Raw genomic sequence first — 14618 nt, forward strand, 5'->3', positions numbered from 1 at the left:
CTTAGCAAGGTTCCCTGAGGAAAAGCTTTTGAAGGTGCTGGGGTCTATCAGTGCTGGTGGCTTTTTATGTACCACAACCTAAAAGCACAGCAGCAAGCAATCTCAAAATGTAGGAAGTAAAGTAGGCGAAGCAAAAGGCTGGCTTAACAGACCAGGGATATTCTTCTAGAAATAAGGAGGAAAAAGGAAGTGTATGGCCAGTGGAAGAAAGGTCAGTTGACATGGGAGGACTATAGGGATGCTGTTTGCGACTACAGGGAGGAAATAAGTGTGGTCAAAGCTCACTTAGAGTTGAAGCTGGCCAGTACTGTGAAGGACAATAAGAAGAGCTTCTTAAAATACATTAATGGCAAAAGGCAGGCCAGAAATAACCTCAGAGCCCTGGACTAGAGAACCATGACTGTGGGAATGATAAACTCCTAATAAACCCTGAACTTGCACAGGACTTGCTGCTCCAGCTAGATCCCTGTAAGTTGATGGGGCCTAATAGGAATCATCCAAGGGTACTTAAAGAGCTAGCTGATGTCAATGACCTCTCTCAATGATTTTTCAATGCTCTTGGGAATCTGGAGAGGTTCCAGTTGACTGGAAGCTGGTAAAAGTTGTCCCTGTCTTCAAGCGGCAACAGGGATGACCCTGGTAACTACAGGCCCATCAGTCTCACTTCTGTGCCTGGATAATTATGGAGATTATTCTGGGTGTTACTGAAAAAAACCTGAAAGACAATGCAGTCATTGGTCCCAACTAGCATGGGTTCATGAGGGGAAAGCCCTGCCTAACAAATTTGATTTCCTTCTATGACAAAGTCACCAACCTAGTTGACCAAAGAAAGCCAGTCAATGTGATCTTTTTGGATTTCAGTAAAGCTTTTGATACTGTCTCTCACAGTATCCTCCTGGACAACATGTCCAGCACACAGCTGGATAAACACATAATACAGTGGGTGAGCAATTGGCTGATGGGTCAGGCTCAAAGGGTCATAGTAAATGGGGTTACATCAGGCTGGTGGCCAGTGACTAGCGGGGTTCTGCAGGGATCAATCTTGGGGCCAGTACTCTTTAATGTCTTCATAAATGACTTGGATGCAGGACTTGAAGGAATACTAAAGTTTGCTGATGACACAAAACTGGGAGGAGCTGTTGATACTCTCAAGCGCAGAGAGGCCCTGCAGAGGGACCTGGACAGACCAGAGATCTGGGCAATCACCAACCATATGAAGTTTAACAAGGGCAAGTGCCGGATTTTGCACCTGGAGCACGGCAGCCCTGGATGTACAGACATACTGGGGAATGAGAGGCTGGAGAGCAGCTCTGCAGAGAGGGACCTGGGGGTTCTGGCTGACAGTAAGTTGAACATGAGCCACCAGTGTGCCCTGGCAGCCAAGAGGGCCAACCAAGTCCTGGGGCCATCAAGTACTGCATTGCAGCAGGTTGAGGAGGGGATTGTCCCGCTCTGCACTGCGCTGGTGCAGCCTCACTTCGAGCAGTTTTGGGCACCACAGTGCATTAAGGATATAAAGCTACTAGAGAGTGTCCAGAGGAGGGCCACAAAGTTGGTGAAGGGTTTAGAGGAGAAACCGTATGAGAAGCAGCTAAAGTCACTTGGTTTATTCAGCCTGGAGAAGAGGAGACTGAGGGCAGACCTCACCGCGGTCTGCAGCTTCCTCACAAGGGGAGAAGGAGGGGCAGGCACTGATCTCTTCTCTCTGGTGACCGATGACAGGACCCAAGGGAATGGCAGGAAGATGTGCCAGGGGAGGGTTAGGTTGTATTTTAGGAAAAGGTTCTTCACCCAGAGGGCGGTGGAGCACTGGAACAGGCTCCCCAGGGAGGCAGTCATGGCACTAAGCCTGACGATATTTAAGAAGCGCTTGGACAACACCCTCAGAGACATGGTGTGAATTTTGGGGTTGTCCTTTGCAGGGACAGGAGTTGGACTTGATGATCCTTGTGGGTCCCTTCCAACTCACGACATCCTATGATTCTATGAAAAGGAGAACAGTAAATTCTGAATTATATTGCACAAGGTTGTTGTGCAGGCTTATTGTGCAGAGTGAATGGTTTGAAAAGTACTGAAACTTGTATTTGCAGATGAAAACAAACATCAAAGGAGCATACAATCTTCATCTTTCCTAGTAATTATTTTTGTGTCTGTATGTTTTAGCTGCCTTGTGAAGATGGTGTTCAGATTTCTGAATGACTGCCTGTCTCACAGACGTGTACACACATTGCACAGCTGAGTCACATTCTGTACCAGTGGTTCAATATCATTGTGCAAGTTAAAATAGCATTTCTATTGTTCTGTTATTAAACAGCTTTTTTTCACATTCTGAACAGTTGAAAGAAAAGAATTGGAACAAATGTTACCTACAGCACATTACCCTCTGTGGTGTATGAATGATGTGTGATACCCATTTTAAAATCTTAGCCCAGACTCAGTGATTTTCTTTAGTTTTGAGTTGATTTGACAACACTGAAAAATCTATTTATTAATGAAGCAAGTATTGAGAAAGGTAGTAGAGCTGAATAAATGAGCAAGGCCTTGAGAATATCTGATTATTTGAAAATAATTCTCCACTTCTCCATGGACTTCTCCAACGTGGGTCCTTCCCACAGGCTGCAGTTCTTCACGAACTGCTCCAGCCTGGGCTCCTCTCTCCACGGGGCCACAGGTCCTGCCAGGAGCTTGCTCTAGTGTGAGATTCCCACAGGGTCACAGCCTCCTTCAGGCACATCCACCCTCTCTGGTGTGGGGTCCTCCATGGGCTGCAGGTGGATGGATACCTGCTGCACTGTTAGCCTCCCTGGGCTGCAGGGGGACAGCCTGCCTCACCAGGGTCTTCTCCAGGGGCTGCAGGGGAGTCTTTGCTCCGGTGCCTGGAGCACCTCCTCCCCCTCCTTCTTCACTGACCTTGGTGTCTGCAGGGCTGTTTCTCTCACATTGTCAGCAATTACTGTTGTACAGCAACTTTTCCCCATTCTTAAGTATGTTATCCACGAGGCACTACCACCATCGCTGATGGGCTCATTCATTAAAAGCACACAATGGATGCTTGAACAGACAGAGGAAATTGCTACTTTGATTATCCAGGCTAAAGGAAATTAGAACTTACTAACTTACAGGACAAAATACAAAATTACATGTAGAGGCTACATTTACTTTGAGCAAAGTATGCATACTTTCTTTAAAGAACGGGTTTTTTTGTTCTATATTTTTTTTCTTTTAGTGTACCTCTGGTATTCCAATGACTTAGCATAGCCTAAAGCTTTTGAACATGTTAAAATATATAGACCTACATCTGTTGAATATCTTATAAGGAATTTTTAATTGGTTATTACCTGTATAAGCATTTAAATTTTATAGGCCTCACCTTGCTTTCTATCCAAATCCTTTCTGGCATAAATGGGTAACGCTTAGGAGAAAAAACTTTTGGCTACTGAGTCAATGTATATTTGCTTTCCCTCAGCCAGTGGTTCCTGCCTTTTCTGTCCTTCCAGAAAGTAATAGGCAGGGCTCTACAGGATGTAAAAGTCATTGTGGGAGTGGTAAGATCTGGGAGAGTCAGAGATGTTACATTCATAAAACTACTTGACAAACTAGGCAAGGTAGTGCCAGAAACTTGAGCACCCTTGCTGGGGAAAGGGTTTGTTGTGGAACTGGGCATCAGTTTAGACACTCTGATGGCTGGACAAAAGATTGGTCTTGTATAACTCAAGAGCAATTGCTCTCACTTAAGAAACACTGCACAGGGTAAAATATCTTGAGAGAAAATTCAGCTTCTGTAACTGTTTCTAATTCTGTGCATTTTTAGTGGATATCTTTGCTTATCCTTGTTAGGTATTTGAGTGATGCACAAAGAATTGGTGTTGCAGGCAGTGTTGTCAGCACTGTACAGATAAAAAATGGTATAAACCTATGGTGATGGAAGGAATTGAACTGGATATCCTCTTTCTGTGGTTTTTTTTTTTTTTTTTTCTGTTATTGAGGATCGCCCTAAGTAATCTGATAGGTGAGCAACAGGAATTGTGAATATAGGTATAACCTTGGATTGACATTGTAACCTTCTCTGAATAAAAACATGAAACTGTATAAGGAATTAACTGTTTAATGTTTCATTTTAATCAGCTGGCATGTCTGCATTTAATAGGTCAAATAGCAACTGAGAAAACTGAGAAGTTGAATTAACCTGTGTCCTTTCACAGATTTTTCTGACATGACAGGTAGTTAAACTTGACCTAATCTCTCTTTGGCCTGCAGTCTTCAGTTTTCAGAAGTGTTTCTCAAGACTAAAAGCTTTCATTTTGCTTTCTTGATATAATATATTAACACACATCTTTCTTTTCTTGCAGGGTGCTTCGAGTGTTGCATCAAATGCCTGGGAGGTATTCCCTATGCATCTTTGATTGCTACCATCCTGCTGTATGCTGGAGTTGCGCTGTTCTGTGGTTGTGGACATGAAGCACTTTCAGGAACTGTCAACATTCTGCAAACCTACTTTGAGATGACAAGAGCTGCAGGAGATGTTATTGATGTCTTTACCATGTAAGTTACTAGTTTCTTTTAATTGTTTCCTTTTAAAACTGCTGAAAAATTCCACAGGACGTATAAATTTGTAATGAAAACCATAGAAAGAATGATTTGGATAAGCTCAGCACATTGAGTTTTTCACAGAGCCAATATTTTTACTGTTTACAAGCAATTTGTAATACTATTTAGTATCCCAATTTAGAATTTAATTTATTACTCAACAGTACTTCATATAATGTTGATGAATCTGTTCCTACATGCTTGCTTTTGTCCTTTTTATCCTGTGATAATTTCTTTGCTGAAACGTGTAAAAAAAAGGAAAAACAAACCCAAAAAACCAACCTGAAGAGTTGTGCAGAACCCTGACACCTGAAAGTCAAAACCCTCTTGCCTCTAGTTTTCCTAGAATTCTTCTGTTTTGAAGGTTCCATGCTTTGCTACTCCTGAAAATCTATTTCTGGAAGGCCTTTGTTTTGTTGAGTATCTCCTTCCCTTTGGTAAATTAATTACATTTAACAAAGTAGTTTACTGTAACCTGAAATTAAATGATATATTTTCTAATCTTATTGTCTCTTTACAACAGGATTTTCTTATATATTTGAATTCCAAATTCTTATCTGGCTGCTGATGGTCAACTTCATCTAGAGTTGAAGAAACCTAGCCTCAAATTTGCAAGCCTTTTCTTTCATGAATGTTTTTTTGAGAAGTGAAGTGACTTGATCCTCCATCAAAACATTGATCTTTTATGACAGACAGTTCCATGATAATGGCAGCTCAGTGCTTAGCAGTGGTCAAAAAGCAAACCAAGTACCAAGAACTACTAGGAAAATCACAGAGAAACAGAGAATTTACTTATGCCATTTTATAAATCCATCTTTTATCCATATTGTTAATAGTATGTACAATATTGGTGCCCCAAAGAAGCAAAAAAGGATGACTGAAGTTATAGAACAGGGGCTATATGGTTGAAAATTGAGTATAGTAGGACTCTTCAATCTAGAAAGAGGGTGATTAAGAACTGTTGGGCTAGAGGTCTGTGAATTCTCAGTGTTATGAATAAGGTGTGCAAGGTTAGACTGTCTTTCTCTCCCAGTACAAGAAGTTTGAGGTATCAGAGGAAACTAGTAGGCACCAGGTTCAGAAGGAACAAATGATGGTTCTTCAATTGCTGTATAGCAGAGCTGTGAAGCTAGTTGCATATTATGGGTGCCAAAATCTTATATGCGTTCAAGGGAAGACTGAATAATCTTGGAACACAAATCCATTGATGGTTTCTAGTGGTATACAGACTTACTCACCTCAGGAAGTCCCAGAGGCTAGAATAGTGTTGGGGATTATCCTATCAACTTGCCTGCTCTTACATTTTTATATTCATTTTTTGAAATAGGAAAACGGACAAGGCATATATTTAATCTGACCTGGTACCGCTGTTTTCATGCTGTCTAGAAACAGAATCTTAAATCTCTTAACTTGTGTAATGCTATATTATCAACATCCTTTCCAAAGCTTCTCTGTGAACATTACCTCTATCGTTTGTGGAATTAGAAGCCAAAAGGGAGAATGTACCAACTAAGTGTGTCACTGCTATGCCATACCCAAATTTCTTCTTAGGACAGAGGAATTTAGATGTTCTTATATAATAATATATTGGGTTGATGGGAAATATGTGACTTCTGCTTTGCCTCCTTTGACTTGTCATTTAGAATAATGGGTCTGACTTGACTTGGCGGCTAAGGTTCATTGTAATCCTGAGTGAGAGATCAGTCATTTTATTAGACTCTAACTTATTTTATTAGTCCCTAGGAAGCCATTAGTGCAGAACAGCCACAAATCGATGCTTTCTCTTCATAGCAAGTTTTCCAGCTTCCCTCTGTCAATTACTTAAGTGAAAATATCAGTCAGAAGCTATAGCTCAAATGCATGTAATTCACTGGAAATTATTAAGGTAAAGGTGATTTTTTTTCTTGGCATTTAATTGTTTGGCTTAGCTAGTAACTTTTCTATTTGTTTGGCTTTTGTTTAGTTAAAGATATACTAAAGCCAATTCTTTCCTTGGCAGACCTACTAGAATTGAAATTCCAGTTTATTCAGTTGTGAAAGATGTCTCTAAAGTAATGTCTTAAAGGCAGGAGAACTAAATATTTTGGCTAAACACAGAGAAGCCATTGTTTTTAACTGGATAAACTGTGTGATTCTCAAATAAATTTTCACGTTAATTTTCTACCTGCTTAAGTAGATATTACTCTGCTTTTTAAAGTAATTTTGAAGGGAGAAGAAATGCTTGATATTTTTTCACAACTATTGATTAACAGTTGGCTGTACAAAAACCCTATGGTAATTATATTGCTTTGAAAGGCCAAAAAGCAGAAGAAAGAAAAAATATGTAAGTAGAAACAAAAAGTGCAGTGCTGACATTCTTAGAACTATACATATTGAAATGGAAATAAAACCTAGTTGTTAATTGCTTTAATTAGAAAGAAAAAGAATTAAAAATAATTAAAAGAATGAAAGATTAAAAAGAATGAAAAACGAATTTTAAAAAATCTAGCAATTATAATTTAGTAATTATACTTTTTTAAGGTTATATAAGACGTTTTGGATCTTAATGCTTCTAGTGCTGTGAAGTGTCCGAGGCTGACCTGGAGTCTGTCCTTCTGTGATAAACGTGCTAGGCAGATGCTGCAATGGGGTGAAGTGTGTTAGATTCTCTTTAATCACGCTTATGGTTTCTGTCTATATTTCTATTAGCACAGTGGATTTCAGAAGTCATTCAGAATAAAAATCAATCCCTATCTGAGAGCTGCTTATGTGGATGGTAAGAGATAAGGGCTTTTTTAACTGTGCCCACAATTCTGTTTGTTCTGAATTTAAATAACACAACTCACAAGTCACCCGGTCTCGTTTATCTTTGTCAATACAGCTACTCATTGCAATTTAAAAGAAGCAATAGACCCCTGTAGAGAAAGTAGGGCATAATAAGGGCATAAACAAGATCTGAAACACTCTTTAAGTGTCTAAAATAAAAGCCAAAGTACCTAAATCCAACAAAGCCATTCAGAAAGGTCCCTGAGGGCACCAACAGCCCTGCCTGTCCCTGTCTGGCCTTCTCTGGGGCCTCCCCCTCAACCTGCCCATGGTCCAGGACTTGTTTCAGCCCAGGCTGGGGCTCTCACTCCCTCACCACAGACTCACAGGGCCATGGGGCTGGGGCTGCCCCGGCTGCCCCCTGGCTGCCCTGCTTCCTGGCTGGGGTACTGGCATGGCCCTGGCTGCTGCATAGGGAGCCCTGGTCCCACGTGGTGCCCTGATGCTTGGGGACAGATGAATGAATTAAGAACCTGCAACAGGTCTTGATCTCCCCAGGGGGATTCAGGTAAGAGCAGCAGCCACACGGGACAGAAGAGGTGGTCTGACTGCTGGTCCTGCAGAGTGGATGCGGTCCCTGATTCCAGCTCCCCAGACTCGTACCTGAGTTCAAATAACATATACCAGCTGCAGCTTATATCTGTTTTGGAAATACTAATAAGTAGTAAATATTTATAATTTTAAAAATAAGAAGCAGGTTTTGCAGCTAGTTTTAAAATTCCTTAAATGTCAGGCAGCTAAATACATTATCTGAAATTTATTATTTTCTTTCCAAGTTAAAACATGGAATGATCATGGTCAATAATTCTGAGGTATTAGAGACATTCTGGAGAGATGCTGGGTGGGCTAGAAATAGTGCTTTTATAGCAAAGCTTTACAGTAAAGAATGCTCTTTTGCTTGCTTCTTTTGAGGAGGGAAAAACCAAAATCAAATTTGGCCTGCAATAGGATGCTAAAAGCAATAGCTCATTAAAAAATAAGTCATATTTTTCTAAATGGATTTTGTCTCAAAGTACTGGTTTACAGCCTGACTTGAATTTCTTCAGGGTGATGCATGGTAAAACAGATACTTTAAATTCTTGAAAACTAAAATACTTCAAATGTATTCAGATTCAGGAGAACAGAGACAGGCATTCCTTACGGAGAGAGTATATCTTCAAAAATCACAAAGCTGAATGAGGTGGACTCTTCACTATTTACACAGTCATTTCTAAACCTATGAATCTTTAATAAATTGGAGGGTTATAAAAAACATTTGGGATTATCAGTGAGTGTCCTTTTCATTGGGACTAACTACTAATTATATTGCTTTCCCAATCAGTTTTGTGTAACTTCATTCCCCATAGTCCCAGACTCCTTCACTATCAACGTTATCGCTGCTCTAGCTGTAACTGCCTATTTTTATTTTTTTCCTCCCAAGCGAAGAAGTGCCTGTTTGGGGATTTAATGTACAGAAATCAAAAGCTGTTGTTAAGGATGTGGATTTCTTCCATGGATGTAGAGTAGCTATTTTACTTCCTTGTGATTCAAAGGAATCCTAAGAAAACAAATAACGGTGGTTTACATTATCCTGAAAACTGCCTTTATGATACTTTAACTGTAAGAGGTGAATGGTTTATGTTGCCCACTTTGTCAGTCTAACAGCTCTATAAACTTAACTGAAACTGAGTAATCTGCTTGAGGTAGACGTGGTATTCAGTCATTCTTCTAGTAACTTAATAAACTGCAGTGAACACTATACCTGCAAAGTACTGGGTATAACTAGATTCACTTACTTAATCACTGATTTTGACAAGATTCCAAAGTCAGCAGAAATAGATGTATGCTTATCAAACATGTATTGCATGAGCTGGATTTTTATATTTTTCTGGTGTTTGGAACAAATTCCAGAAGATGTTTTTTAGGAAATCAGCAGCACAGGGTATGTTTGCTGTATCTCCTAACAGCAGCTTTCACAGTTCTTTCTCTTTAGGATGCAAGGCCATTTAGTGCCATCTGTCACATTGTTGTGATATATAGGCCACGAAACAAGGGAATCACATACTCTTAGACTGGAAAATGAATAAATCTTCCTGATAGAAACATTAACAACATTCTCCTACTACAGTCAGAGCTAATTCAGGTTGTAAATTCACTTCCTTTTAAAGGTGTGAAACCAAATAGTAAATTAAATGAAGCTACAATCTGTAAATCTGCTGTCACTATCTTCTCTGCTGGAAGTGCCACAGACACTCTACTGGAGCCACCTTCTTACAGCTACAAATTTCCTTCCTTTCAAAATGTGAATATCTGTGTTTCAGACACGGTTGTGTGCAGGGTTGATGCTTGCTGATTACACTAGCAGAAAGGTTTAGTCACTGTTTATTAAAGGCTATTATTTAGTAATATACATGTGTATGTGCGACTGTTTTCTTTTGAGGAAAAATAAAAGAGCATGTGTACAAGGTTTTATATCCCTCCTCTTAGTGTTTGAAACCAGTGTATTGAGAGGAAAATAAATGGATGTTATTCTGATCTTCTGCTGTTCTTTGGTTTTGGTGGCTTTGCAGCTATCAGAAGTTAAATACTGGCACCACTAAATATATTATTGTTATAATTAATATTATTACAGTAATGTTAGTGGAATACTGCGAAAGGAATTACAATGAGACCTGTAGAAAAGACTAGCTGATATGAAACACACTATTTATAAATATTTACGTTAGACTATGTAATGGTTCTGTTTTAGTCATCTACTTAGTATGCGGTGGTACTAATCCCTGTGTTTTCCCTATACATGTATGGGAAATAGTATGGTTTTCCCTATACATGTTTGCTCTGTTACAAAAACATGGCATTCTTTAAATTTGAACTTAAATTATGTTTTAAACACTATTTATATTATAGGAAGCAAAACATGTAAGGGTCTGTATCAGGACAAGCAATTGCTAATTTATGCAGGGCAGTGTCATAATATATCTGGAAACAGCAACTATCCTAAAGAGCTCCGGCAGATGACCTCAGTGGTTCTGTAAGGAGAAGATTCATCCAGGCATCAACTAAGCTCTCTGAGCCTATGAACAGGAAGAAGAGACAGGAAAGAAGTGGAGATGTACACTGTTTGAATACATCAAACTAGTAGGGTGACTGCCTGTGACTGAAGTCCAGGCTTGTACATTTGTTTGTTTGAGACGTATACTGCCTTTTTGGAGGTATATACTGCCTTTTGCTAAGGATTGTTTTCACGCTCCTGATTATGTAATAGTATCCAAGCAGTTATTTAAGCAATAGTTTGCTTTTTCTTTATATATCAAATTATTATATTTCCTAGGGAGTTTGATCTAAAGTTTTTAGCTTCATATCTGTAAAATTAGCATTAAAAAGTTCTTATAAAATGATGGTTTGATATAAAAATTATTTTTAATGTATGATTTTTTAGAATTATGTTTGGTTTTAGATAATAGATTTTACTGTTGCATTAGGTCAATTCGATACCTCTAAAAGTATCTGAAAAAAATTATAAATATCAGCAAAAATATTTTATTACAAAGTATTTTGCAAATGCAGTGCTTGGAAACTAACCTTAAAATCTCTGAATATTAATACATTAATACATGTGGCCTGTGGTTTCTTCTGTGACAGCAAATAATCTTCAATTAATCTTATTTCACCTAAGTATTGTAGAAATAATAGCTTGATATGTAATACTGTGTGTCTACTGTGGATGCTGCATAGGCTGGTAATCATCTTGCACTATGAAAAATGGACAACAGTGGGCTGAAAACTGCCTTATTCAAACTCTCTTTCGAAATCTATGGAGATTATGCTCTCTGGGTATTTTTGTGATGTAAGCTCTGAAGATGTAGTCCAGAGTTAAGCAGAGGAGTCATATGGCCATTTATACATCAGAAAGCAGTGTTAGCACAACAGAAACTGATTGATAGACCTAAATACTAGGTGCTAATAACTTGTTCATGCAGTATTTATTTCAGGGGCTAATTTTGGACTCAGTGTTGCCTGATACAATGGTCTGAACATCCATTGGCAGCTGGAGTGCAGTAGGAGCACTTGTGGAGCATACTTCCCATTGGCTTAATTGGAAAGGAATCCATGTTCTGCACTCTGAAAAACATGATGCAAACCATATCTCAATGAGTAGGGACAGCTGCAGGACTTGCTTTAAAAAAAATAATCCATTCCTGAGCCAAAACATTAATGGGGTTGTACCCATAATCCTTACTGCTGTAAAGAGAAAGGTTTGTTAACTGAGCTCAGTGTAAAAAGACTTCTAACGAGGTTAATGAGAGTTCCTACTTATAACACTCTTTGAGTTCTTGTACCTGGGTTCTGACTATGTGTAGAAGAATGAACTTATCTCTGCAAGGAAGGCCTAACTTTGGCCTATGTGTCTTGTTTGAGTATTATAATTTGACAGGAACCACAGAAGAGAGCACAGTGCCATTGAAGGATGCATTTTCCATTTTAAAAATGCAGTTTACTTAAGGAGAACAGTGTCTATTTCACTGGAATGGTTCAGTCACACATGAAAAGTAACACTGGACAAATGTAGCATAGTAAAGATTAGATGCAGAACATAGCATTTTAGACCTGGTATCATTCAGTAGACGCACCAAACTGACAAAACAGCACCTGAGAATATGACCTTTGCAAAATCGTACAATGCTGAAAAGTCACATTTACAAACTACTCAGCTGAATTATGTAGCCTAGTGTCCTGTATTCTGTTAAAAGAAAAACCAGCAAGTATCTATGCAAGAAAAACTTAGGATTTGGAGGTACCTGCAAAAATGTGGTCCCCATTTTATGAAACAATTGAATGAGGAAATTCATAGCGGTGTGTGTGAATGTAGCAGAATGATCTTACATAAAGAATTTTTTGGTCTTCATCTGTGCAAATACAGTCCACTACATTTAGGCAGACAGCTGTATTATTTAGTAATGTGTTAAGCAGCTCTCTTTCTTGGTTGTCTGGAATTTTAGGTTGGCTATGATCACCGTGTGCCTGTGACTTGAAGCATTTGCAATAGACCTTTCTCAGCAGGTAGTTTATTTTTGTAGGAAATATCCTTTTCTCTTTTAAGTGCCTTCATTTCCTTTTAGTCTTAGTTTATAAGCAATTAAAATTGAAAGCATATGTTCCTATGTTACACACATATTGCTAAATCTTGCTTCTTGTGCCATGCAAAACTAAGATAACTGGCCTTTCCACAGATCTGAAAAGGGTAGAATTAACTATTACCATCCCAATCTGGAGTTTTAGTGTGCAACACCATCATGTAATTCTGCCAGAAGTCTGCACATTACTGTGCAGTAATTCCAATCTTTTTTTGGCTGCCTTCGGGCAAAGAGGGCTCCAGATTTCTTCTGTAATTAACATCTTTAAAAATGTTTCTAAGAAAGTGGTTTTTCTGGAGGTGAGCAGGCAGAACAAACCTAGATTATCAGAAACTACTCTGAGAAGCAACCTCATCCATATGTCATGGTCAGAATTCTGTGTTTTGGACTCAAACATTTCATGATTATTTAAATTCTTATGTTTGATCCTTTCCTGTTTCAAGAAAGTTACAAGATTCATAGGGCAGACATGTGGCATGCACAGCTATTGCTCCTCCTCTGCTAGCTTGTGAATTCTCTACTGCTTTTCTAGGAGCTCCATGAAACCTAAGCTCAACTGTCCCATTCCTAGGAAGGAAGCAACCATCAAACTTTAAGGGGATGATGATTTTACGTTTGTATTCTGCATACCTGTGGAGAGTTATATGCCACAAATTAATCTGTTAAAATCAATGGGATCTTATGTCACATCAGCCTCTGTTGAGAGTAACATGTCAAAATCTAGCCCTTTCAGGATATGAGTGTAACTTACATATTATAGTATGATGACCTCTTTATATAATCCTAACAATTTGGCTTTGGTTTTGAGCAAATAATTTGCATGATTACATATAAAATTCCTTCCAGAAACATAGATACAGAAGTTTCTGTTTTCTTTTTATTGTGTTTTATTTCTACTTCAATAAAAATACTTTTAAGACTTTGTTGCTCTTATCCTTTGTCTGCTGTTAATACTTTCTCCTTTTATCATTTCCTGACAAACTTTAATTGAGCATTCTGCACTCCAATTTTGTTTTCTTTCCACCTGAAACTTAGAAGTTCAGGCTCTGTATTAACCTGATCTCAGAAAAATCCCTCATGGACCTGCTGGCAGATGTTTCCTTGTGAAATTTGCCTTTGCTTGTCTCCTCCCTTTGTTAATAATTCTATGCTTCATGGTACCAACTATCTTTGCTTAAATCGTTTAAGTGAATAATGACATGAACTTACACCAAGAAATTGTTTCCAGCTGGTTTGTATGAGAGCCTGAACATCTCTTTTAAAATCTTCCATGGGGCATGGCTTCTGCGTACCCTAAACAAACCTTCCTGCTTGCAAACATCCCCTTATATGTTGTCTCTCTTCAAAAAACACATTTCCAAAACTGTTTATACAAGCCTGAGATAGCTGGAGGGGGCAGGCTGCTGTCTCAGTCTCCTAACAACCTCTTAGGATCACTCCCTCAGTGGGGAATAGGATCAGCATGAAGGCCAGCATTTCTGTTTTACAGAGTAACAGAGATTATTGTGCATCCTAGATGTGAACAACTATTCAAAGTTCCTTGAGATTGAAAAAAAAAAAAAAGGAAAAAAAACCCCAAACCCCCAAAACAAGTAAAACTGTTGTACCCCAATGGTAGTGATTACATGCTTTTCTCATCTTTCTAGATTGTCTATGCCAGTTATAAAAAAGGCAATTTTTAATTAGGAATTGTACTACGATAATATAGCTAACTTTTTGCTGCTTTGATAGCCTTGGTATTTTATTTTCCTTATTGTGTTTTCTTAGCTCAGAAATAGGTAGGATTGCCTGAATATACTTGTATTCAGAAAATATAGGTGCAGTTTGCTGGCAATTACGTGCTATTCAGCACCTGCAGTATCTGAATGTCATTATCTATATTTGGAGAAGTTATGTTATAAATTCAGAAAGAGAAATGTGAGGCAGAATTATAAATGCTGGAAAACTAGTTCCACAGTAATACAGTAGTCTGGTGAGATAGGCAACCAAAACCTCTGTAACAGTAGTGTTTTACCTCTTGTTCAGGCTGAAGTGTACACATACTTTATTTGAATACAAAAGTTTTCTGAACAGCATGAGAATCACATGTCACAGGGCAAACTAATGTGGGTG

At 38.7% G+C, this 14618-nt stretch overlaps 1 protein-coding gene across 2 annotated transcripts in view; it reads left to right on the forward strand.

The window, feature by feature from the left end:
* The window catches only part of GPM6A (glycoprotein M6A), a 128919-nt gene that overhangs the window by 81939 nt on the left and 32362 nt on the right, over positions 1-14618 (forward strand). For both annotated transcript variants that reach the window (XM_009502798.2, XM_064449684.1), the window contains exon 2: positions 4350-4542. In XM_009502798.2, coding sequence (XP_009501093.1) covers positions 4350-4542 — 193 coding nt within the window. The remainder of the gene's footprint in view (positions 1-4349; positions 4543-14618) is intronic.

The sequence above is a fragment of the Phalacrocorax carbo genome, chromosome 4 (genome assembly GCF_963921805.1).
Source record: "Phalacrocorax carbo chromosome 4, bPhaCar2.1, whole genome shotgun sequence".
Taxonomy (NCBI): Eukaryota; Metazoa; Chordata; class Aves; order Suliformes; family Phalacrocoracidae; genus Phalacrocorax; species Phalacrocorax carbo.